The 27,880-nt window shown below is 38.3% G+C and overlaps 1 protein-coding gene across 1 annotated transcript; it reads right to left on the bottom strand.

Annotated features, from left to right (window-relative positions):
• Nucleotides 1-451: 451 nt before the first annotated feature.
• On the bottom strand, nucleotides 452-27,867 carry LOC139727485 (C-type lectin lectoxin-Thr1-like). Its single transcript, XM_071638461.1, has 2 exons — nucleotides 27,613-27,867; nucleotides 452-661 (listed from the first exon to the last, which is right to left on the bottom strand). Exons 1-2 carry the CDS (start codon nucleotides 27,865-27,867, stop codon nucleotides 452-454), a joined length of 465 nt encoding a protein of 154 aa, XP_071494562.1.
• Nucleotides 27,868-27,880: the final 13 nt, after the last annotated feature.

Below are 27,880 nucleotides of genomic sequence, written 5' to 3'. Positions count from 1 at the left end.
GTTTCGATGTAAGTGTAACGTTATCGATGACTTTTACATCAATTCTTTACAAACTTTTCATTGAAGCAAGCAACATCGACTTTTTAAAATTAATTTTTAATCACTGTATTTGTAATTGAAATTTCAACACATACATTAAGCAAATGGGTAGCATTGAGTTTGTCAGTGAGTGATATAACGTTTAATATTGAGGCCTGGTAGGTTTTGACATGCATGAACAGGACTTATTGCGTAAAAATTTAGAAGCTGATGTGTGATGCTGAATGGTATATTGATACTAGTATTTGTCTTCTCCATAATATGTTTATGTTTTTCATTTGCTAAGAGTTTTCCTGACATGCGATTTTTTTTTTAAATCTAATGAAGAAGACCGAATAACGACATTCTGACAGATATATTTTGCCTTATGTTTGCGACGGAATATCACGTGGCGCTGGGTTCACTTGATAGCCTATTCAAGTGCCATCTTGCAGACGTAGGCTAACTCGCTCGAACATTCCCTGTCGTTCCACTCCTTGGTGTTTTTCCACAAGTGTATGCAGTCCTCGTTATCGTCATTGTTTGGTTCGCCGGGAGCCCAATGTTGGTAATCGTAGGCAGTGCCGTCAGAATAGGCAAAATTGTTTTCATTGGACACGTCGTTGAGACCAATCCAGAAGCCCTTAAGATTGTTGGAGTAGGAAAGTTGAAGCACAGGTTTTCGTAAGTACTTAAGGGGTTGTTGGGATGTCATCAACAGAAATAATGACACATCCATGTGACTTTGTATGAGCCTTTAAACATAGATCATTCAAAGATATTTACCGTTTGGATATAAAATGTGAGGTGTATGGTAAGTCATCATAATACTGCCTGTCTCTAATCTGTTCTAAGAATGGACTTGAAATCCACATAAAGGGACCCTAATGAATTGCGACAGGCCATGAATTTTATTAGGATCCCTTTGTTTTACCTTGTTTTTTGATACCTCATTCCTTTCAAATATCAATTTTCACCAAAAGCCGAATTAAATCCTCATCTCAATCAATACTTTACCTTAAGGAAATAAATGTTGAATGTTTCAAAAAGCTAATATGTGTGAGCGAACATAATCCCTATATTTGACAACCTTAAACATTATCATGTGGTAAGAAACGTCTTTTGACATCAGCTGATGTATATGTATAGCTGTCTTTAGATAGCGACAATTCATTTGTTAAAAATAGTTTTCCCTGCCGATTTCATTATTTTGTCATTCAATTTAATATTAGAAGCATTTATTTTAGTTCAATTTGCTCCCACATCAAAATGCGGTTATTCGAAATCGTTTTTCATCGTTCAAATTGACTAATTTGATGACCGATTTCGCATTTGTCCTTTCTAATTCATTGAATGCGCATAATTTTTGGGCAATTGTTATTCAATTTCGTCTACACCTGTCGCCAGCTCGTTCAGAGTGTTCAAATTCGGATATGGGCAAACAAACTTGTTTGCTTCAATGCTAAAAGCGTCTACATGTGGATCACACATGATGATGCAAATAAGAATATGAGATGAGATCAGAAAGACGTATGATAATCCAAATTGATATGAAAATGTCAAGTTGAGATTACAAACACAATATGATGATCTTAATGAAAATAAAGATTATATGAATTAGAGACAAAGACAGCCATACAATTACGTGACGAAATGAAGGTTTTGTATTGAAGTTTGAATAAAATGTTTAGCCTAAGAAAATAATCTGGATAATCAAATAAACACTGCTGATCATAATGATGAAAACTAAGATGAAGAGTCACAGTCAAGCCTAAGAAAATAATATGGATAATCAAATAAACAATGCTGATCATAATGATGAAAACTAAGATGAAGAGTCACAGTCAATAACTACCTGACATTTTCACTCTTGCCTATTCATAAGTAAATTACATCAAATTGAATGCTTAAATGTAAAAGGAGCTTAAAATTGGAAGTGCGTTTAAGTGCTCATCGAGCCCATCCCACTTCTTTGAATGCACAATATATTATCCATGCCCAAACACGAAATTGAATGCTCATATCCGTATTTGAACTTGTGACAACTAATTTAGATGCCTAAAAACGAATTTGATAAACGTGACATCGTTTGACCAAAGTCAAAGGCTATCAATGCGTAAAGATAGACCGGAATCGAAGTGGTGGTGGTACTGTGACCTACATCACGGAAAATGTTGAATTCAGTGTCAAAAAGGATTTATTCACGGTCTAGAGCTTATGTGTATTGAAATCTGTTTGCCAAAGCAAAAACCTATCATTACTATATATTTTTATCGTCCCCCAAACTCCCACAGTGCGATTTTTTATCACTTTGAAACTTTACTACGGTCGTGAGAATTTTCCTCAAAAGATGTTATAATCTAAGGAGATTTGAATTGTGATTTAATGAAGAAACCTTGGTCATGTCAATCGAGACGGCTTCAACTTTCAGCTGAAGATTTCGATCTGAAGCAATATGTCGGCAAGCCGACAAGGAAGAATAACATCGTCAACAGCTATATTGATAGAAGTGCTGTTTTCATCTTGTAAGGATAAGGTAAATTTTTGTGATGTACTGTCGTTATTAATTAGTGATCACTGTGATAATCTGCTCTCTAGGTAAAGCTAAGGCTGAGAAAAGTTACCATAAGTTTACATACTGCCTAAATATGAAAATGCTTATCTGGAGGACTTTAAGGCTGATTTAGAAAAGATTAGCTGGGATAATGTACTAGGAGAGTCAGATTTCAAACACTGCGTATGACAAATTTTCTCATAAGTTTATTCCTCTATTGGATAAACATGCCCCTCTTCAAAAGAAAAGAATACGGTATCGAGAGTCACCGTGGATGAAGTTTGGCATATTACGTATGATGCGTGAAAGAGATCAAATGAAACAAGCCCACCGCTCTAACATCGACGAGGATTGGAAATTGTATAAGAGATTGAGAAACTCTGCAACTGATATGATACGGCGAGCGAAACAAGCATAATACGCGTCTGAAAGCATTGTAAGGAATAATGGTGATACAAATGCAATGTGGAAATCAATAAGACGTATAATGCCAAAGAAAATCAATGCTACTCCCATTCAAAAGTTGATCATTGAGGGAAACGAAGTTAAATGTTCAAAAGAAATAGCGGCTTCTTTGAATGATCATTTTGAAAGTTTGATCATATTTTCCCTCAGCGCTGCGCGCTTCGGGAAAATGTAATCCCCTGGGAAAATATAACTCCCTGGCGGTCCAAAGAATGTTATATTCCACCCCGTCACCCCGTACTAGTCAATATCCGTATAAAATGATTCATTCATAATCCTACGATACTCTTACAAGTTATTACCAGTCAGCAATAGTTCCGTGTAAATACGACGTACCAAAGTTATCCGTGTTTACTAACCCACCTCGGGCAATTGTCGGAAGATAAAGGAATAGAATATGAAGTGGAAAAAAAAATAATCTCTTAGCTATGATGATGACACCTGCGTTTGTGAGGAATGTAATCAACGACTGTATCTGCGTAACGCGGGAATGTGATAATCGTTTGCTTAGAACCACATTTGTGAAAGAAAGCGAGAATAAGAACAGAAACAACAACAACAACAACAACAACAACAACAACAACAAAGTTTTCTAATATGAACTTGTAACGGCTCTAAATCAATAAAAAACAATTGTATGCTTATGAAATCTACATGGCACCGTTGGCTTAAGTTATGTAATATTACAATAAAGCGAATGTAATTACCGCGTCTGCGTGTTTGTTCGGTAAACTCCAGAGATCGTAGACGAAGTCATTTTCGGCCGAACTGTGAACTGAAGCAAGCTCGGCGCCAAAACTGCGGCAAGAAGAGCCCGCCGCCGTCCAGGTTTTGCGTTGGGCAATCGAACGGTAGCAGTAGGAGCCGTACTGTGTCCAAAATTCTGGGCAACATCCGGAGGCGCCAATCTGCACCCACGCGAAGACGATCATGAAAATCACCGCGGCTCGATTCATATCCGCTGGTGTCTTATGTGTCCTTAATTGGCAATACTATCAGGCTGAAAGGAAGAGAAAACAAATACAATTCATTCTGTTCGCTTGTACTGCAATGAAGCTAGACTGGTACCTCACGTGTACTTTTATTATTATTCTCAATATTATCATCATTTGGGCATTAGTTTCTATACTACGTAGGTATATTCATATTTGTTGATATATGCCTATACATGTATGCATATCTAAACATATAATATCGTAGATAGAGATATAGTAATATACACGTAATATTCTCTCATAAGTACTATTCATCACCACAAAACCACATATGTAAACTCATAGCTGAAGGGGAACTCAAGGGGCACAACATTTACCCCATCCCCATACCAAATAATGAAGAGCTTGCTTCCAAAAGGCGCCAAATCCATCATCTTTCAATGGATTTAGCGCCTTTTGGTTGAAAGCTCTTCAAATATAGATGAAAATTATGGATTTGTAATAATATTACAAGAATGAAAATAATGATCCCAACCGTTAGTTTCAGTGTTCTATAGCTTTAACGTACTCTCTTTTTCCCTTTATTTACTTATTTGTTTATTTATTTCATTTTTTATGTGATAAGAAACCTGCTTATACTAAGCGGGGACCTGTACAATAAGATTATTGGATGTCTGCATTTATTTTGTCTTGAATTTGTCCAAAGCCAGGAAAACAGTCTTCGCAATAATTAAGCAAATCTAAAATATTCAAGAAGCCAAGCTGGAATGAATCAAAGTTCAAACGAATATCAGTAAGGGAAACAAATATTCTTCTTCTTAATAATGCAAAGAAGAAACAAAATTCAATAGAAAGATAATGTAGCAAGCCTATTTATCTGTTCGTTAATATCAAAGTACTCTTGTCAACAATATTGTACAATCTAAAACAGAATTGAGGCCTTTATTGTTAAAAGAGAGAAAACTACAAAACTGAATCTATTCTCACAACGGGGAACATACTGAAGCATGGGCGCAAGTACAAACATGCGCTCGTAAGCACGCACGCACACATTTTTGAGTGTGCTCAAACGGTCGAACATTCGGTGTCTCCGTATTGTTTGCGAAATAGTCATCACTACAGGTTTACGTATGTTGATGGATATCGTTCTATACGATAGAAGACTGTCGGCAGAAATATCTATTCATACTGGCAAACAGACCTACAGTAGGCCGCTAAAAGGTTTTTTCTCACTCAAATTTCTCTCAGTTTCAGCCAAAACGGAAGGTGGGCATACTCATGAGAGTCATAGGATCGCTTGTGCTTCAACGTAATACTCGTGCAATTAAAGCTTCGACAACCACAAATGATTTTCGTTTCCGTCGATTATGGTAACGTCTGATGGATTTCAAGCAGTGCTGACAACGTTAATACTTAATACTATTCTTAAATATATCTGGGACATGTTGGCCTCTTTTTTCCCCTTCCCTTTCAAATGAGATCTCGAGACTGATCGATTATGTATCATCGTTGCATTCCCTTACCTTTCTCACCGGAGTAACCTTGGATGATTCCTCGTCAAGAGAGAATAGCTGAATGGTATACGATTAGGAGCTCTCAAAGATGACTAACCTAGATTCAAAGACGTGAAGCTGTGGTAGATTGGTTATCTCTTATCTTCACGCGAGCAGAGCTAAAAGCTGTGCCCTTCCCATGCATCTGATAAGGATCAGTCTCTCTCCCTCTCTCACTGCCCGAAAATATGATTGATTTATCAACTACCATATAATAACGATTTTGACTGTGACCGAATAACAAATATGCTTACATTCAAACACATGTCAACAGCCTTTATCACTAAAAATTAAAGACGAAACCTAGATCATTTTTCCATGTCTAGTACTACACTATAAGTGCCTGTGGGCTTCCACAGCTAAAATTAAATCAGAGACGCACAATGGTGGAAGTTTCATTAAAACTTGCTCTAATGGATGAAAAACTAGACTAAGCTTATGTGATGTCACTTGCAATTAAGAAAGGAGAATCGGTAATATCCATTTCATATTAGATAATCAATTATTTCTTGCATTGTCTCTCTTTGATATATTTGCATTGATGAATTACGCATGGTTTATAGTAAAGAGGTAACCCCATGATTTTTTTTGGTCATCAAAAGTGTTAAATTCACATTGAATTGACGACTGTTTTCAATGAAAATATGAAAGACAAACACACTATAATACATTTCATACATATACACGCACACAGGCAGAAGCACATCGTGTCTTCCTCTAGGTATATCCGCATGCACATTTACGAGTTATACACGCAAACGTATACACATGCGCTTACACAATTTGCTATAAAAAATTTGCAGACGTATTAGTCAGTATTTATAGATCTCTATTTCAACTATACATATGAATAAATTGTATGTTACGGTATGCTTGGATGTAACGCGTTTAGAGGATTTCTCATTTTATTACAGTCTTTTTTTGAAAGAAAACTTTTAGAGAATTGGAGAATTGTTGAAGTTTTGTAACATGTGATACCAAATAAGGAAACTATTTTTCTAAAACCAAAGAAACGAAATCGACCAAGGCTTAGTCTTTCTGTGTGTGTGTGTGTGTGTGTGTGTGTGTGTGTGCGTGTGCGTGTGTGTGTGTATGTGTGTGCGGGGTATGGTGTGAATGACATATATTTTTGTTCTAGGCACAGGTAAGACAATATGTGTTATCCATTCTCATTTTTTGTTTAAGAGATGACGAAAAAAGAATCATAAACGATGACCCATACAGCCTAAATCACTGTGAGTAAAGGCTCCGTCACATCTTTCTGGGCAAGCCTTGCGTGCGACTTGCGAAAAAAAAATGCTACCCGGAGGTTCCCGCAGATGACCCGCACATGACAGTACCTAACACGTATCTGAGACGTAATTACCCGGAGTTGCTCATGCAAGTCCTATTCACCCGCATCCAAATTTAGGCCCTGCCACACCTTTCCGGGCAAGCTAGGCGGGCTTGTTGCGTGTGGGGATTTTCCATCTCACAGGACAATTTTTTTTCTTTTTTTTGCAGGCGGAAGAGCATTTGGGCGAGTTTCGCATGACTCTTACCTGCTGAACCCGTGCTTCTTACGTTCTACTTACGTGCATTCCGTGTGACCTGCGTGTCAGGCGCATGGGTGGCGAGTGGGAGCTGACAACTCGGTGAAGTAATCCCTCTGAAGGATATTTGATATGGCAGAAGTCCCACAGAATGTCATTATCTTGGCCGCAACCGACTCTCACCTAACCAGCAAAAAGGCAGTAACTGACCCTCAGCATGCACGCAATTTGCTCGTGTAGCTCGCTCGACGCGCGCAGAACCGACCAGATACCCGGATTTTGGCAGTTCGACACCGTTCCTTGCCAGTATAGCTCCCGTATTAAGCTCGTAGAATACCTGTAGATGACACGCGATTCCGGCGCATAAGCATAGATCCACGGGCAACTTACGTACATCAAGCGGGTCAACTGCCTGTGACTTGCGGCGGCTACGGGCCTCCTACAGGCTTTCCCCGCGACCCACCAGGAAAGTTTTGTCATGGTCAAAACTTGGCTGCAGGTAAATCGGACTTGCGTGCGCACCTCCGGGCAACTACGGGCAAGATACGCGCTAGGTACTGTCAGGTGCAGGTCAAATGCTGGGAGGTCCGGGTAGCTAACTCCCCCCCCCCCCCCCCCCCCCCCCCAAGTAGAGCCGCAAGGCTTCCCCAGACACGGTGTGACAAGGCCTTCAGCATGCTCAAAACTCGTTCCGGGTGAGTCGCGGTGGGTTGCCCGCAGAGGTACACGCGAAACACCAGTAGGAGGCCCTTAGCGGCAGCACCTCGCAGGCAACTCCCACGCAGGTACTTTGCAGCTTTAACGCAGGTACTTCGCTCGTAACTGTAAAGGGATGAGTTTCGAAGCTCTCACGCAAGTCTAACGGAATACACGCGTCTAGCAGTAAGACGCAAGTACGGAACTCGCTGACATCCTCGTATGCCCGCATAAAATTCTCCTGCGTGCTGGACTCGCAACAAGCTCGCGTAGCATACTCGGAAAGGTGTGACAAGGCCTGAACCGTTCGACGTCTTTTGTTGACACGATACTATACAAGATCCCTGGTGGGATAATATTGTCTGAACATGAATGCACATTTCTCAAACGAAGTGATTACCTTTAGGGCCTACGGTAGGTATACGTCTTAAATGAAACACATAATATTCTAGCACAAAGTAGTAATAACTCAGTTTGATTCAAACTTTAATTTTATTTTCACTTTTTTTTTCAACATAATGTACAAGAAACAATACAATGAATTTGACATGCGAGTCGTTGATAATATACATAGCAAGACAGGGATAACAACATGTTCATGTCTACTGTAATGTTCGGTACAAAAAGAAACATACACTCTATTTATACACTCTGCGAAAAAAAAGTGGAGGTACCCACTCAGTTCACAGTTACAATCTGAGCATGTGCAGATAAAGTTCATTGTAGACCATCAAAACCTCCAGTGTGGAGTGTCACTGAAATATTATATATATAGGCCTATATAAAAACTCCAAAAAACTGAATAATCTTTATGAAGTACTGGTGAATGTGTATTCGTTCAACCAAATCAACGAAAGACATTCATGCAGCAATTGCATGTAAGTTACCATTTTCTGTTTGGTTGTGCTCTTATTATAACTGCTCTTACTAGAGATAATTCCATGTTTTGTAAAGTCTTTGGTTCAAGAGGTCAGTGCAGACTGGTGCTAACTGTGAACTGGCTTTGAATATACGTTCCTTCTAGTAACAGTTGGTGATTTTCTAATAGTATCTTGAAATGCAAGATACTTGAGAGATATGATGCCACAAAACGTTTGCACAATTGACGTGTCATGTGGAAGTTGGTGAAGCATGTCGATGATATAATGAGTTAATATCCAACTACATTAATTTGCTATTATCGCGGACCTAGGAAAAGTCTGCCCTAAATTGACACAAAGTTCGTTGACCGCACAAAGATTTTTATCGGTAAGTTGTCTACTTATTCATTCAATATTAATTCAGTTGTCCATCGACATCTACCTTTTTAGTTTATCAACTCATTATTTACACTATGTCATTTTTAGGGTCATAGTTTGTTAGTAAAAATCGAAGGTTTTTAACCACTATGCTTAGAAAAATACATCAACAGGTATATCAGACAAAGCCAGGGACCACGATGGCATTCGCTGATGTATACTACAACAATGATATCATAATAATTGGTAAAGCTTTAACTTCTTAATGAAAAACAAAGCTGGTAATGGCTGTGTACTTCGGGAGGTTTTTTCGCTTCAAGAACTCAGTCTTACTCAATTTAAAGGTAGACCACACTTTTAAATTCATTTTTAGGTTTCCAGACTATTTTTTTTTCCTTTCTACTCAATCTTCTCTTCCATGCACATCTATAGCTTTGAGGAGCCTATATTTCACTACACACGGAATATTGCTGTCTTATAAACTATGCTTTGTAAAGAATGAAGAGAAATGTAGCAAAAAAGTGCACATTTTAGTATCCTTGGCCCGATCCTGGTATGAATCTAAATTGAAGGTCAAACAATCTATCAGAAAATAAAAACCAAAATGTGATATTACAACGTTTCTGCACTGTATGAAAGCCTTTGTACCTCATTATATTGTTATATTTTAGTGAAGCTTTAGTCTTTTTTTTAAAGAGTTCGTTCTACGTGATTGAATTTCTCCTATGTATGGAAGAAAGATTTGCTTTATATGTGAACGTGCACCTTAAAACGAACATAAAGTCACACACACTGATTTTGCGTGAGGACTGGAAATAACATTTTTGGTAGAATAGTGTGATTAGGTGTGTCTTTACAATCCCTTTTTCATTTCTGAAAAAAAAAAACCTTGTCCACACTCTTCACTTTCAACTCTAATAACTTTTGAAAAGATAGTGCTACCGCTTTGAAAATTGGCCTTAATTATGGACATAATGTGTTAATGAGGCAGGCTTAATTTCAGTTTAATCTGATAATCCCTTCATTGTTGTTACTCTGGTGGTTAACTCCTGTTTTTTGTCCCATTCATCGCACAGCCAGCACGGTTTGGTAAAGATTGAGCTCTTGAATAGACACTGTACTTTAGAGCCTCTTTTCTCAGTTCACACTTTTCCTGAGTTTGTGCTTTCTTTCCAATATTTAGATAGGTTAAGAGAGTACATTTGATTTGAGTTATACATCATTTTAAAGCTAAAAGTCTGCTCTGTCAGAATATGGTCTTAAGTAAAAAATTCATGTCTGGTAACTTTTGTTTATTTTGAGGTGCAGGGTCACATATTCCCAGTGGTACACGTCATGACATGATAATTATTACTTTTCTATGTCCTTATAATGGTTTACGACTAAGAGCTGCCTTTCGACTTACTACACGTAAGCATGTATTGAAGTAACACTTCGAGATAGAAAATATGTTGCTTTACCTCCTGTTGCTGCTCTTTTCTTTCATTAATGAAGCACCAACCAACAGGAACGCTCCTCGGATCTGGCAGCATTTTTTTTTGTCCGTTACAATTATTCTGAATTAACTCCATGGTGCCATTGTATTTATGATCTTACAGTACAATATTCTATACCAAATTACACGGGGGGGGGGGGCTGTGTGGGTGTACTCTTTCCTTGACTCACTAAATAAAACTGTTTGTAAAGCGTTAGTTTTTGGTTCATTTTAACTAAAGTTTGTTCTTTCCACTTCGTATGTGATCATTACGTATTATAATGCCTCATTCTTTTCTTGTGAGCGTTATCCATTTTACTATTATTATTACATAGTATATTCCCAAATAAAATGTTTTGGGGGCAAATCGAGTGTTTGCCCCCCCCCCCCCCTTCCCCTAGTGCCCCTGTAACAGATAATTAATCAATTATTTAAAGACCAAAATAAACATTAAAGGCATTTTCTTGTTTAAAAGTTGTCAATTTCATAACTGCAATGCGAAATTTTCTCTCCGTTAATACACTAAAAATAATAAAAATACATTATTATACCTATACACTATAATATTTACTTATAAGTAACGTGGTAGCCTCGCGTCACATTAATGTATTCATGTACCCCCTATGTAATATGTAATCATAGTACTTCGCACTGATTTTTTTTATTATGTTTAATTCCTTAGAAATTTGCTTTTAAATGCTCTATAAACGCGACTTTTGTACTCTGTTGTACAAAAGGTCCCCACCGTGTGTGTGTGTGTGTGTGTGTGTGTGGGGGGGGGGGGGGTAATCCCCTTCCACACCCTCCCCCCCCCCCCCGCTCTGTCGCTTCGCTCCCTCGCCGAGGATCTTACATCGTCACATTGCCCCCGTTCAGATTTTGTCCCCCCCCCCCCTCCCCCCCCCCCCCCAACCAAAAGTGTTCCGGCGCTCTTGGCCAAGAGTAACAATACAGTGCATCTGTTTCTGAGGCCGGAGGCACAAGTTTTTCCCGTCTTCTTTGTCCTTTTATTCTTTTTGTTGTCTTTGTTGTTGTTGTTCTATCCAAATCTTTATTGTTATTGTTCTGGCTGTACTTGATGCAAAATTATTCTGTATTTTTCGGTTACGGTCGTCTTTTCCTATATTTTGCATTTGCGTGCTATATTTTCCATTATATTACTCATATTAATTTCCATGCCAAATGTTATTTGTGCACAATAATTAAAGGGATAGTATAGTATTGGTGGAGAATGAGGATTGATTAACTTTCTGGCAAGATACCAAGAAACCACTTATGAAATAATACAGAATGTACTATTCTAAGAGGAATTCAAAGTTTGTTAAATGAAAAACGGCTGTGGAATGACCGAGACATCCAAAACCAAAGTAAACAAAGATTACAATAAAAGGTGGGTCCCACCTTATATTAGGAATGCTCTTTTGGATATGTCAGCCATTTCCAAACCAATTTTCATCAAATGAACAGTGAATTCCTCTTGGAATAACATGTTCTTCCTTATTTCATTATAGGTTTCTCATTAATTCACCAAAAAATGGTAGAAACATGAACTTAGGTCTTAGCCAAAATTATGCGATCCCTTTAAGCTCCCGTATATTTCATTTTGAAAGTTAACTCTTTAAACTCTCTTCCATGTCTTTTGTCACTTTTTGTATTTTCTTTCATTTTCCCCTCCTCTGTATTTCAATTATGAACACAGTGTAAAACATCGAGGAATAAAAAAGAATGTGTATTTACGTTTTCTACTAGGTGTTGTTGTTTGATATAAATTCATAATTGATACCAATAAGTCATAATTAAAAACTTCAGGCAAAGTTTCAACTTTGGTTTTCCGTTATTACGTAGATGTTCTTTAATTGTCTCGATTGTGTTCCCTTTTAGCTCATATATTGGAAAAGAAAGGTTTGATGAAGTGTACAATCTAATAGATTCGTGACATAACCTATTAGACTGCATTTCCTATGTAAATGTATATCATTCATACATACAAACTCTCACAGACACAATGGTGTAATTGATATAAATATATATCAATATATGTATATATATATATATATATATATATATATATATATATATATACATATGATATGGTTACCTGAATATAAAGACTACCAACATCCAAATTTGGCTATCGTCTTTGGAGACCCTTTACGAAGTCATGCAAAGATAGATAATCAGTCAAATGATTTTTTTTTTTTTACATTATACATTATCAAAGTTGTATAATCAACATTCCACTGAACTAAAAACAAAACATTAGGAAACTACACCAAGCCTTCTATTTTTTCCCCAAAATTTTCTATAATGGACTTGGGTTATTTCTATTTGCAGGAATTCATGTTATATATGTATAGTAATAACAAACGTATATGTGTGAATTTACACACACATGTATACTTATACATATACACACATCCTCATATATATATATATACTATATACAGTACAATCCAAAAGTTTGGGGCACCCTCGGATTTAAAAGAAAATCATACAAAACACTGCATTCTGCATTCATTCAGATGTATTGACACTGAATGGGCTATGGCGGTTCCATTACATCACACAAGCATGTTTCCAACCGGTTTTCGTAATATATTCAAATTGTACGCATATCTTTAAAGCAAAGGTTCCAACTGGGCAATTTGTTACCGATTACTGATATTACCAGATATTACCGGTAATATTACACCAAAATTTGACTAAGACCAAATATTACCAATGTTACCATGTTGTTACCCAAATACTCGGTTAAATGTTGGTTTCAACACTGTGATGACGGTATTTTGGGGACTTGAAAATATCGCTTGGGTTGCTATTCAAAATTACCTATTTTACCCCTCATCATCCTGCTGTAACGCGGTAAAATGAGGTTTTCAACAGGGTGATAACAGTGATTTGGGGGACCTGAAAATTTCCCTTCGATTGCTATAGGTTACTGCAATTACTGAAGTTCCCAATGTTATAACCAATTAAAGCCATTCAACACTACCCATATTACCCCTCATCACCCTGTTGCAACTCGGTTTTAAATGTTGGTTTCAAAAGGACGCTAACAATAATTTGTGGAACTTCAAAGGTTTCCCAAGATTGCTACAAAATCACTGTAATTACTTAAGTTCCCAATGTTATAGCCAATTAAAGCCATTCAACATTACCCATATTACCCCATCACTCTGTTGTAACTCGGTAAGAAGTCGGTTTCAACAGGGTGGTAACAGTAATATTTTGGACTTGAACATTGCGTTACGAAGTGCACCGTTTATCAATTGGTTTCCTCATCAGAAACATATCCTGTCTGCCTCGAGGATCATTGATTATCTTATCCTTATCCTCAAAATAAAAAAGTAAGGAATTTATAACACTTTCATTATTACACAGGTAATATCATTTGGGTAACAACATCGCAATAGTGGTAGTATTTGATCTTAGTCAAATTTTGGTGTGATATTACCGGTAATATCCGGTAATATCGGTAACCGGTAACAATTTGCCCAGTGGGAACCTTTGCTTTAAAGATATGCATAACATTTGAATATATTACGAAAACCGACTGGGGTTCACGAAAGTGCACTCAAAACCGGTTGGAAGCATGCTCGTGTGATGTAATGGAACTGCCATAGCCCATCTAAATCTGAGGGTGGCCCCGAAGTTTTGGTCTGTACTGTATATATTATATGTACAAACTATCAATTTTGTATGATCCAAGTCAAAAGTTTTTATACACAATATATGATTAAAACAACAACAACAACATTGTAAAGTTGCAGAACTTTGCTAAAGCCAAGTGAGAGTGTGATGTGTGTGACAGCTCCTCATCTGTATCTTACTCTCTGTTCAGAATTTGGAACCTACACTTAACAAGCTCGATTTCAAGTAGGTTCCATCATATTTCTTTAGAGTTATATATAGAGTCAAACTTACGAAGATTGACCGCTATGTTTTATAATATTACGTTTACATTAATTTACCTTGCATCCAAGCCAGATATTATGATTCACTTAATTTTTGATTATATTTGATGTACATTCCTTCATTGAGAAATATGTAATCGAAATAATTGAATTGATTTGAATTGAATTGAATTGAATAACTTCTTCAAACTTTCATTAAAACACCAACCATAATGAAATTCTGGAAATCATATTGATAGCCGAACGACGATTGAGAATAGTGGCTTCTATGGCGACTTTGGGATTTAAAAAAAAAACTAGAAAAAAAAAAAAACCACACACAAATGACCAATAAAACCACATACTCCCAAATATCCTTTTGGTTTAAAGTTGACTGAAGAAAACATATGAAACTTGGACATTTGAAAGAAAACCAAGCATGGAAAACGAAAAAAAAAGAATAAATATAAATTCGACATTATTTTGTCACCAAAATAACGTGACTTTCAGTTTCCTATTTGGCTTGCGGTTTTGCGCCTTCACCCGGTGCAGTACATTTCAGATTCGTCCTTATATTGAAGTATAAGTAGTTTTATCTACTTTATACGACACATTGAAAGACGACCCATCATACAAAAGAAACAGATACTACAACTCTGTTGGCCACCACAAGGAAATGTATTTCGATGGTATCCGGTAAGGCAGTGATAACAAAGTATGTCGCAGTATTGAGGAGGATAAAGCAGACTTACTTGATGTGAATAGATAAAACGAGCTTTTCTGTAGATCAATGAAAGTGGGAACCTTCATGTGTAAGTACAGGTATAAGCATAATACGTTTGCAGATTTGACAAGATTGACAAGCTCCGACATCGAATATGTCTTCATAAAAATAGTGAGAATACAGTGTGAAACTCCCAAGTGTTCACGTCGCACGTTACCTTTGTCCTGTGTCCTAAAGGCAGTAGTATTGACAACAAAATCAAAGAATAACATTTAATCACGTCCAACAAAGATATCATTGTCGAGTTCTATCATCGTCATTTATAAGGAATTAAATGAAAGAATACCTCAATTCTTACATTGTATTTGCAAATCAATATGAGTTATGAAATGATTATGCCCCTAATTCCCCTTTCCATTGCTTATACAGAATGAATATTATATGATATGATGCAAAAATTCTTCACTTTCGTTTTCATCCTATGGTCCAACAAAGATTTCCATCTTCTGTTTATTCAGGGGCGGATCAGATTTTTGCTAGGGAGGGGTGGACCTATTACAAGTACCTTGCCAAATTGCCAACTCGACTATTAAACGAACACACACACACACAAATTGTTTCACATGCCAACTCTGGCAACGTCGGGCTGTGCCTCAGACGGAGTGCTAGGAAAATACTGGGAGGGTCTTCCCACTCATGCTGTCGTTTTTTTCTATACAAATCACATTTTCAATTTGCAGGCCAGGAGCGAGGGGGGGGGGGGGAAGGAGGGGTAGTATCCCCTTCTGTTTGTTTGTTTGTTTTTGCTGTTCTCATAAAAGTGATACTGGACACCACACAGAGTTTCCCATTAAACCCCAATGATCAATGAAAAATTATTACGAGTGTATACAGGGGCGTCACCAGCATTTTTTCAAGGGGGGTGCGTTTTGACACTAAAATAGTTACGAGATTTTTTTGGACAGACATTTGGAATATACGAAGCTCTCAATCCCTAGACTTTTACTGGTTTTTTTTTAGGGAAACCAAGCGGGGAAAGGGCACCGGCGTAACTAGGATTTCATCTTGGGGGGGGGGGGGGGTGGGGGGAGGGGGGTTAGTATGCGAGGGAGCGAGCAAGGGTGGGGGAGGGTGTAGAAGTGCCGGAGGGGGGTGTACCCCCTATAAATGGATTATGGAATGACGGTGTGAAACGACAAATTACTGGCAACGATATCAGGAGAATGGCATAACGACTACATGCGAGCGAGGGGAGCGAGCGAGCTTGAAAATCTTGACATTTTACAGTCCAAGAACTGCCGTTTGTAGCCATATTTTTGTGCTTTGTAAATTAAGGGGGGGGGGGCGCGTACCGGGCGCAACTGCTGGTAATTACTGGCAGCAACATCAGGAGAATGGCATAATAATTAAATGCGAGCGAGCAAAGAGAGCGAGCTTGGAAATTTTGACATTTTACAGTCCAAAAACTGCCATTTGGAGCCATATTTTTTCGCTTTGGAAATAAAGGAGGGGTGGGGGGCGTAACGGGCGCAACTGCGGGTAATTACTGACAGCAACATCAGGAGAACTGCATAACAATTAAATGCGAGCTTGAAAATTTTGACATTTTACAGTCCAAAAACTGCCGTTTGTATAGCCATATTTTTTTGCTTTGGAAATTAAGGGGGGGGGGGGGGCGCACCGGGCGCAACTGCTGGCAATTACTGGCAGCAACATCAGGTGAATGGCATAACAATTAAATGCGAGCGGGCGAAGAGAGCGAGCTTGAAAATTTTGACATTTTACAGTCCCAAAACTGCCATTTGGAGCCATATTTTTTCGCTTTGGAAATAAAGGAGGGGTGGGGGCGCAACGGGCGCAACTGCCGGTAATTACTGGCAGCAACATCAGGAGAATTGCATAACAATTAAATACGAGCGAGCGAGCGAGCGAGCTTGAAAATTTTGACATTTTAAAGTCCAAAAACTGCCGATTGTATAGCCATATTTTTTTTGCTTTGGAAATTAAGAGGGGGCGCAACGGGCGCAACTGCTGGCAATTACTGGCAGCAACATCAGGTGAATGGCATAACAATTAAATGCGAGCGGGCGAAGAGAGCGAGCTTGAAAACTTTGACATTTTACAGTCCCAAAACTGCCATTTGGAGCCATATTTTTTCGCTTTGGAAATAAAGGAGAGGTGGGGGCGCAACGGGCGCAACTGCCGGTAATTACTGGCAGCAACATCAGGAGAATTGCATAACAATTAAATGCGAGCGAGCGAGCGAGCGAGCTTGAAAATTTTGACATTTTAAAGTCCAAAAACTGCCGTTTGTAGCCATATTTTTTTTGCTTTGGAAATTAAGGGGGGCGCACCGGGCGCAACTGCTGGTAATTACTGGCAGCAACATCAGGAGAATGGCATAATAATTAAATTCGAGCGAGCAAAGAGAGCGAGCTTGAAAATTTTGACATTTTACAGTCCCAAAACTGCCATTTGGAGCCATATTTTTTCGCTTTGGAAATAAAGGAGGGGTGAGGGCGTAACGGGCGCAACTGCGGGTAATTACTGGCAGCAACATCAGGAGAACTGCATAACAATTAAATGCGAGCTTGAAAATTTTGACATTTTACAGTCCAAAAACTGCCGTTTGTATAGCCATATTTTTTTGCTTTGGAAATTAAGGGGGGCGCACCGGGCGCAACTGCTGGCAATTACTGGCAGCAACATCAGGTGAATGGCATAACAATTAAATGCGAGCGGGCGAAGAGAGCGAGCTTGAAAATTTTGACATTTTACAGTCCCAAAACTGCCATTTGGAGCCATATTTTTTCGCTTTGGAAATAAAGGAGGGGTGGGGGCGCAACGGGCGCAACTGCCGGTAATTACTGGCAGCAACATCAGGAGAATTGCATAACAATTAAATGCGAGCGAGCGAGCGAGCAAGCTTGAAAATTTTGACATTTTAAAGTCCAAAAACTGCCGATTGTATAGCCATATTTTTTTGCTTTGGAAATTAAGGGGGGGCGCACTGGGCGCAACTGCTGGCAATTACTGGCAGCAACATCAGGTGAATGGCATAACAATTAAATGCGAGCGGGCGAAGAGAGCGAGCTTGAAAACTTTGACATTTTACAGTCCCCAAACTGCCATTTGGAGCCATATTTTTTCGCTTTGGAAATAAAGGAGAGGTGGGGGCGCAACGGGCGCAACTGCCGGTAATTACTGGCAGCAACATCAGGAGAATTGCATAACAATTAAATGCGAGCGAGCGACCGAGCGAGCTTGAAAATTTTGACATTTTAAAGTCCAAAAAATGCCGTTTGTAGCCATATTTTTTTGCTTTGGAAATGAAGGGGGGGGGGGCGCACCGGGCGCAACGGGCGCAACTGCTGGCAATTACTGGCAGCAACATCAGGTGAATGGCATAACAATTAAATGCGAGCGAGCGAAGAGAGCGAGTTTGAAAATATTGACATTTTACAGTCCTAAAACTGCCATTTGTAGCCATAATTTTTTCGCTTTGGAAATAAAGGAGGGGGGGGGGGGCGCACCGGGCCTAACTGCTTGTAATTACTGGTAGTAACATCAGGAGAATTGCGTAACAATTAAATGCGAGCGAGCGAGCGAGCTTGAAAATTTTGACATTTACAGTAAAAAACAAACTGCCGTTTGTAGCTATATTTCTTCGCTTTAGAATTTAAGGGGCGCATCGGGCGCAACTGCTGGCAAATAATGGCAGCATTATCAGGAGAGCATAATGATTACATTCGAGCGAGCGGAACGAGCGAGCTTGAAAATTTTACATTTTACAGTCCAAAAACTGCCGTTCTTAGCCATATTTTTTCGTCTTGGAAATTAAGGGGGAGGGGCACCGGGCGGAACTGCTGGCAATTAATGGCAGCAACATCAGGTGAATTACATAACGATTAAATGCGAGGGAGCGGAGAGAGCGAGCTTGAAAATTTTACATTTTACAGTCCAAAAACCGCCGTTCTAAGCCATATTTTTTCGCTTTGGAAATTAAGGGGGGGGGGCGCACCGCGCGCAACTGCAGGCAATTACTGGCAGCAACATCAGAAGAATGGCATAAACATTAAATGCGAGCGAACGGGCGAGCGAGCTTGAAAACTTTGACATTTTACAGTCCCCAAACTGCCGTTTGTAGCTATATTTTTTCGCTTTGGAAATCAAAGGGGGGGGGGGGGCGCACCAGGCGCAACTGCCGGCAATTACTGGCAGCAACTTCAGGAGAATGGCATTACGACTAAATGCGAGCGAGAGGAGCGAGCGAGCTTGAAAATTTTGACATTTTACTGTCCAAAAACTGTCGTTTGAAGCTATATTATTTTTTTTTTTCTCTTTGGAAATTAAAGGGGGGGGGGGGGACCGGTGCGCCCCTCCCCCCGGATCCGCCACTGTAGTCAAGGGTGTGGGTTTATGTTCATGACTGGGGGAGCTATGACCAGCGAGGTGGCGTCGTGGAAAGGATGTCCAAAATCTGCACTTTAGAGCATTCCCTAAACTAATTGTGTTTGTTTGTGTGTGTGTATTATATACATGGAAAAGTTAGGAATTAGCCCAGGTCAAGTCTTTTTATTGGCAATGCAAGACATTTAGTATGTAAAGCAACACTGCAAAATCAATGATCTCGCTTTGATATAACGAAGCGTGAGGTACAAAGGTGTACATTCTACATCACATTGCGCAACATTGTAGCGACTCTTCGTTCGGATGTACTGAGTACACTGCGCACATCCTGCTTATAATATGCAGAATGCCAACCAGGAACCACGCTAAATCACAATCTTTTGTCGCGTTCGGGTTTTTTGAACAATGTTTCACACTATATACCTATTTAATTATGGTTTAAAGAAATCATAGAAAAAATATCTTATTTCTTGATCACCCTTTCATTCAAAAAGCAGTTTACTAACACTTGAACTATACTATTTCGGTAGGTTTTGTTTTTTTTTTTTAACCAGCGGATTGGGAGGGGGCGCACCCCCCCCCCCCCTCCGTAGTTACGCCACTGCTTTTGGGTGAAATAATTGGACAGATTTCTTAAATTCTAACAAAAAAGCAAGAAAATCTTTTCATCGCGGGAATTATGATTATGTGGGGTGGGGCAAACGGTGCGCTTGCCTTCCAATATTTTTATGGGGGCAACATTTTTGTTTTCTTTCAAAAGCAAGAAAATCTTCTCATTACGGGAATTATTAATTATGGGGGGGGGGGCAAAATTCAAATATGCTTGCCCCTCCAATATTTTTATGGGGGTAACATTTTGTTTTTCTGTCAAAAAAAAGAAAGAAAATCTTCTCGTCTCTGGAATTATGGAGAGGGGGGGGGGTGGGCAAAATGATATGCTTGCCCCTCCATTTTTTTTTTCATTTTTTTTTTTATGAGGCTAAGGCTCGCTCTTGGGCTGGCAATATGGATTGGTCAGAAGTAACGTACATAGTCCCTACATACTTGTAAGTAGCACACGTACATGCAAACGTGTATAAGTGCTCCGTATCGCACGGATGTACGATACGGTCGATAGATAGTAAACACTGTAGAATACTAATAGATATGTATAAAATCAGTGCTGCCAGAACCAGGGGTGCGAATTGTTTTTGCCGACGATTTGTGTGTGTGTGTGTGTGTGTGTGTGTGTGTGTGTGTCCCTGGTGTCAAATATCTAAAAAAAATAGAAAAGAATAATTATTTTGCGTCCGGCGTTGAGGTCGCTCGCAGACTGATTTTTTTCTTCTTCTTTTTTTTTTTTTTTTTTTTTTTAAGGATCTGAAGGGGGGTGCGTTCGCACCCAACGCACCCCCCCTGGTGACGCCCATGATAAGATAGAAAGGATGAAAGATTAACATCGATGGTAACATTATCGAAATGTGTCAGTTTTACATTTTAAACTGGTCTGTTTCGACTGTTCCCCTAAAATTCCCAGGTATTAGGGCTACTTGTGCATATTATTAGTTTGGAGTCTGGTTCCCCTATATACCATTGGAACTATACAGAATTACCTGGTGCGCTTACACAAGTATAGTACAACGTCATCATTAATGTGTGCATTACCTGATGCACATGACGCAAGAAATACCGGCGAAGATTAGAGCGCCTCCTGCACTGTAAAAAATGCGACATGCGACATGTTTATGAACTAAACACAGTGTTAAAAATCTAAACACTTTGTTTAACATCTAAACACCCGGTGTGTATAGCACGTGTAAAGTATTGAGAGTTAAAGTGTTTAGCTTGGAGTGTTTAGTTGGAGTGTTTATTCTGGCTATGTCCATATATATGAAGAAGTGTTGGAAATGGTGTTTAAATTGCAATTTCTAGTTTCCTTTTATCACGAGAAAGTGGAAACAGTTACGACATCAAGATGCACTATGAAATAATTCATGTTTTAGGCCTTTCATGGAAATGCCTAATCAATAAGGAATAAGGAATTAGAGCTGAAAGAGTGTGTACAAGGTTTTGCAGAAATGAAAAGGGGACTCTGAAGACACACCTAATCACATTATTCTACCAAAATGTTCGCGATAAACTGCTAAAAAAACACACTTTCCCACCCGTTTTGTGATCCCAAATTTTATCATAATGTAAAAGAAGACTTGTTCTTTCAGAAAATATGAAAAGGTAAAGATCGGCTAGGTTGACCCATTTCACTTATTTTCAGTCCTCACGCAAAATCAGTGCGTGCGACTTTTTGTTCGTTTTGTGATGCACCGTCACATATATTTTTGATATGTTGTGATAAAAGTCATTGTGTCATATACCGTATCGAGTGTTATGCAATTGGCTATCAACCTAATAGGTTGATAGAAAGGGATTTTTTACACGTGTTTGTTTTTGTCCCCGAAGACACAAAAAAATTGCAATGCATGACATTTTGTTATTCATTTTGCAAATGCCATTTAAGATAGCAATGATAACAGAAGACCAATTTAACACTACATGAGACCTGAATGAAATAGCGAAAACAAGATTCGTTCCCTTTCCCTCTTTATATCATCAAACAAAAACAAAATTACACACCAAAGGGGAAATAAGATTTTTTTTTTTAAAAATCAAACTTTAAATGAAACAGGGAGTAAGCCGCAAATGTGATGAAATTACTTATTACACTTTTTCATTTAGGAATTCAAGAATTTCTGAGACGAATTCAAAAACAAATTTCCTATTTTCTTTATATGAAATACCATATTCAATTTCTCCGATTTTTTCTAATATTGCCTCTCCAAAGCAAATTAAATTTAAATTTGACAGAAGGTTCTTCATTTTCTCCATTATTCCTCGCCTTTCTTTAATTTGGGGTTACAAAGACAATATGTGACCCAGCATAACAAAACCAACAAAAAGTCGCCAGACATGGATTTGAGTTAAGAGCAGATTCTGAAAGAGCAGACTTTAAGCTTGAAAATGATGTATAACTCAAATCAAATTGACTCTCCTATATATTAAAAGAAAAATATTAGAAAGAAAACACACACACACACACACACACACACACACTGGAGCAACAACAAAGAAGGGCTTATCGGATTAAGCTCACATAAGGCATGCTTTGTTGATACTTTCTGTAGATGATTAATGCCAACATTCAATGCAGTAGCATAATTCTTTCCAAAGTTATTGGAGTTGAAAGTGACGAGTATATGGACAGGATTTTTAAGAAATAAAAAGATGTCTCTATATGAGAAAGGGACACCTAATCACATTATTCTGCCAAAAAGTGTTCGACAAAAACTGCTAAAACACGATTTTTTAAATTGTTTTATGATTCCAAACTATAGTATAATGTAAAACAAGACTTGCTCTGTCCGAAAAAAAAAAATATTTTAGGAAAAACTCAAGATGGGTTGACCCATTTCAGCTATTTTCAGTCATGACACAAAATCAGTGCGTTCGACTTTTTGTTGGTGTTGTGATGCACGGTCATGTACATATACACATTGTAGAGCTCACAGGATAACTTTTGAAAATTGAATTATGTTTTTCATCGTGTTGAATTGATTCTTGTCCTCATTGTTATATGGAAGAGCACATACACACAAATAACAACTTTTCACTTTAGTGCCATGGAAAAGAAAAAACGAATGTGTTCACTCATGCGTAAAGTTTCCCTTTTCATTGAACAACCAGGTTGATAGCCAATTAGATCACCCTTAGCATGGCATATAAAACATACATACTAATAGCCAAATAGTTTCTGAAATATGTGAACTTATAAAGTTTTATTTTCTTTTTTTCTTTGCAGAGTGTATATATTTGTATATCATATGTGACCGTGCTCCTCAAAACGAACATAAAGTCGCACACACTGATTTTGCGTGAGGACTGAAAATAAGTGAAATGGGTCAACCTAGCCGAACTTGACTTTTTCATATTTTCTGAAAGAGTGGGTCTTCTTTTACATTATGCTAAAATTTGGGATCATAAAACGGGAAGGAAAGTGTGCTTTTTTAGCAGTTTATCTCGAACATTTTTGGTAGAATAGTGTGATTAGGTGTGTCTTTAGAATCCCTTTTTCATTTCTGATAAACCTTGTCCACACTCTTTACTTTCAACTCTAATAACTTTTGAAAGGAAAGTGCTACTGCTCTGAAAGTTGGCATTAATTATGGACATAATGTGTTAATGAGGCATGCTTAATTTCAGTTTAATTTGATAATCCCTTCATTGTTGTTACTCTGGTGGTTTACTTCCTGTTTTTTGTCCCATTCATCGCACAGCCAGCACGGTTTGGTAAAGATTAAGCGCATGAATAGACACTCTACTTCAGAGCCTCTTTTCTCAGTTCACACTTTTCCTGGGTTTGTGCTTTCTTTCCAATATTTAGATAGGTTAAGAGAGTCCATTTGATTTGAGTTATACATCATTTTAAAGCTTAAAGTCTGCTCTTTCAGAATATGGTCTTAACTAAAAATTCATGTCTGGCGACTTTTTGTTTGTTTTGAGGTGCAGGGTCACATATACATATATATCTATATGACCGAGCATCATACAGCGAACAAAAAGTCGCTCCCCTTGATTTTACGAGAGGACTAAAAAAAAAAAGGTGAAATGGGTCAACAGAGTCAATATTCGATTTTGTCATATTTTTTGGAAGAAGTATCCTGCATTTTTGGGATCATAACATAAAAGTAATGGGAAAGTGCATTTGCAGCAGGTTTTCTACAACCTTTTTGTTTGTAGAATTGTGAGATCCGGGGCCCCTGTGCGTTTCTTGATAATCCTTAGCACACACTTCACTTTTAAGTCTAATAACTTCTGAAGAAATAATGCTACTGCCTTGAAAGTTGGCATTAATCATGAACAGATTGCGTTGGTAGAGCATATCATATTTCAGTCTAATCCGTTAATCTCTTTACTGTTGTTGCTCCACTGGTTTACATCTTCTTTTTGTCCCATTCATCGCACAGCCATTGTGGTTTTCTGAAGATTAAGTGCTTGAATAAACTCTGTACTTCAGAGCCTCTTTTCTCTGTTCACACTTTTCCAGAGTGTGTGCTTTCTTTCCAAACCCAAATGCAACTGTCGCCAAAAAGACCAATGCCTGCTGAGAGGAAGATGATTGGAAACAGCTCTTGTCAACAAGGCAACCGTCAAACATGACAACGTGGAAAATGTTATTACGGGCTGGCGGGGGCACATTCAAAGACAGATACAGGAATCCCGTTGAATCCATCAAGCACAAAAAGTACAAGAATGAGACCCAGCTCTCTAAATACATCTGGAATCTGAAAGCTAGGCAAACGTGCAAACTTCACATTAACATGGGACATTCCAAAAAAAGTCAACTTAACTCTAAGAAAGAGCGGCCTGTGTAATCTCTGCCTCGATGAGAAGGCCATCATCATCCGAAACAAAAATGCACTCAACAAAAGGTCCGAACTTATATTCAAATGCAGACACCGGAAAAGACAAAACCATCCATGCATCAATCCGATCCACCGCGCCACACAAGCACATACTGCAGCAACGCACCACTTTGTCAGTCTGCCTGAAGATCGCGACTCAGCGAGAAACCGTCGGTAGCAGACAAGGCACCAAAACACAGGTACGCTTATACTACACATACACATGTATAAATAGTAAAGATTCACTTCCCGTTTCGTTTTATTTCATTTCCACCACATTTGTTATCATTTCATAGGATTATTTGATTTCTGACACTTTTATGATCCTGCTGAAAGCTGTTGAAATTTCACAGAAAACTGAGGAAGGTATACCAATCATTTCAATTTCAAAGCTGATGGCCTATGAAACTACCATGTAATTTTGTAAGCATTGAAATGGAATCTGATCTCTACTTTTAGACTGAGTGTCAACATTAGGTCCTGTTTCTTTTAGTGGTTGTTATAGGCCTATGCATGGTTAGTGCCGAGTTTATTACAGCCATTATGACAATAAAAAGGCAATTGAATACTCTTCTTGAGACAAACTGGTGATGAAGAGCAATTTACCCGCCCAAGACTGTCGAAAACAATGGCACTGTATGTAGTTAGGTCGTAATAAACATGACACGGAAGACATTATGTTCTTGATACGTTTTGCAGTAAATCATCTCATTGCGTGTCATTGCGTGTAAGGACATATCGATGATCAAGTATCATAATCACTCTGATTGGGTAAAAAACCTTACAGGCGATGGAATGTGCTTGAAATGCCAAGTCCAGAATTGTTTAGGCTATTTCTGTTTATTTGTCGTTTTACGGGAACATAATTGTGACCGTGCATCACAAAACCAAGAAAAAGTCGCACTCCCTGATTTAAGGTGAGGACTCAAAATTGGTGAACCTTTAGTCATCCTTTGGTTTCTCTTATTTTCTGAACGTGCAATTCTTCTTCCACATCATTGTAAAGCTTGAGATCATACTAAATTGGAAGTTGTGTTTTAAGCCGTTTTTCTAGAAAACTTAATTGTACATTAGTGCGATTAGTTATGTTTTAGAGGCCCCTCTTCATTTCTTAATAACCATTTACACACTCTTCATTTTCAACTCTAATAACATTTGATAGAATGATACTACTGCTTTGAAAGTTGGAAGTAGCTATGAATATAGTGTGTTAATAGAGCGTGCTCAATGTTGGTTCAATCTAACTTTATTTCATTTATTTATTTCAGTTCGAAAGATAATCAAATCCTTGTTGTTGCTGGGGTGTCTTTTATCCCGTTATCGTATTCTTTGGTTCCACTCATTGCACAGAGCACCTGCAGCTTGGTTAAAAAGCGGCATTGTTAAACCTCCGTAGAGGCATGATGCAACTGAAAAAAAAAGAGATAATCATGCAGTTAACGTGCTTCTTCTGCTCAAGTGGGGATACGGGTATATTGAATCTTAATGAAGAGATGAATTGCTGTGTTGTCATATTGCCGTACTGCATTCGTAGTGAAAAGAAAATTATCATGTTACTGGCTAAGGCAATCTGATGATAATAGAGGGTAAGCAAATAGTGTACTCTTTGCCACTGCACATCAAATACCGACCATAGACCTATTGTTTTCTTGCTTTTCAAAAAGAATGCCAATTGGTCGAACTGTGTTCACTACTGCATCAAAAACGGACGTGCAACAATTTAGAAATGTATCATTTGTATCTAAACACAGTTTTAAGAAAATATATTTTGTAATCTTTTCACAATAGGAAGGCGCAATTACAGAGAATGTTGATGAATATGAAATCACAACTCCGTATGTGGAGATCTAGAGACCTATCCCTTTATGGAAAAAATCAGATTGTTAAAGACTAATGCATTATCTTAGTTGTTATAGCGCAAGCAGTCTGAGTGCCAGATTTATTTATACATGAGGTGAATAAATCTACCCTCACCGTTCCTCCTCAAAAATAATGATAATAATCTTTTTAATCAAGAGGGGGCGTTGCCCGGCGCGACCCCCTCTGGATCCGCCACTGGTGTATACTACTATACAGGAAAAATAACTGTAAGTAATGATCTATGTGAATAATAAATTCCATTGTATATTTTTTTTCTTGATATATTGTAAAGGGTGTTTTAGTGATTTTGTTTTTGTTTTGCCTTTTTTTTTGTGGGTAGTTTTTGCACTAAAGGATTTTTTTTTTGAGTGTTTGTTTTTCTACTTTCCCCTTTTTCCGTGTACATGATTCTACAATATAATACTATTATGACTGTTAATTTATTCAAGAAAGTATCGTCCAAAAATGAATCAGACGTCTTGTCATTTTACTGTCATTGAATATTGTTAAGAATGTTTGTTTTTGTTTTGTCAAAAAATCATTTGCAAAATAACTACTGAATAAAGATCAACAAAATGATAAATAAAATCCAGAAATAAAAAAAAAAAACCTCTCTCATTAAGTTCAACGGAACGCATGTTTTACTTCTATTTTTCTAGCTTGATGTCGAATAAACACATGATGAATCGAGTCTACGATGAACTTTTCTGTCACTCTAATTCTATATCAATAATATTGGATACTACCAAAGGAGGGTACGAATTGCCAGAAGTACATGTAGTGGTGATATTTGAACGGTGGTTGAAGAAAATTATGCCAACTTACCCCACTTGGACTTCGAGTCTGCGTGCGCCACAGATCGTACACGAAAGTGTTCTCAGCACCATCTTGGATCGACGCAAGCTCGCCGCCGTAGTTACGGCAGGCGGTACCGGCGTCTAGCCAATTGAGGGGAGAGCCGATGACGCGGTAGCAGAACGAACCGCGCTGCATCCAAAACGTCTCGCAGCACGATGACGACGCGCACCATTGAACAGTGCAAGCGGCGAGGATAAAGATTACAGCAAAATATCTGCCCATGGCGTGTTTAATT

This window comes from Diadema antillarum, unplaced genomic scaffold (genome assembly GCF_040938485.1).
Source record: "Diadema antillarum isolate AM-2024a unplaced genomic scaffold, OU_Dant_1.0 seq00000133_RagTag, whole genome shotgun sequence".
Taxonomy (NCBI): domain Eukaryota; kingdom Metazoa; phylum Echinodermata; class Echinoidea; order Diadematoida; family Diadematidae; genus Diadema; species Diadema antillarum.
This window is presented reverse-complemented; position numbering and strand designations above follow the sequence as displayed.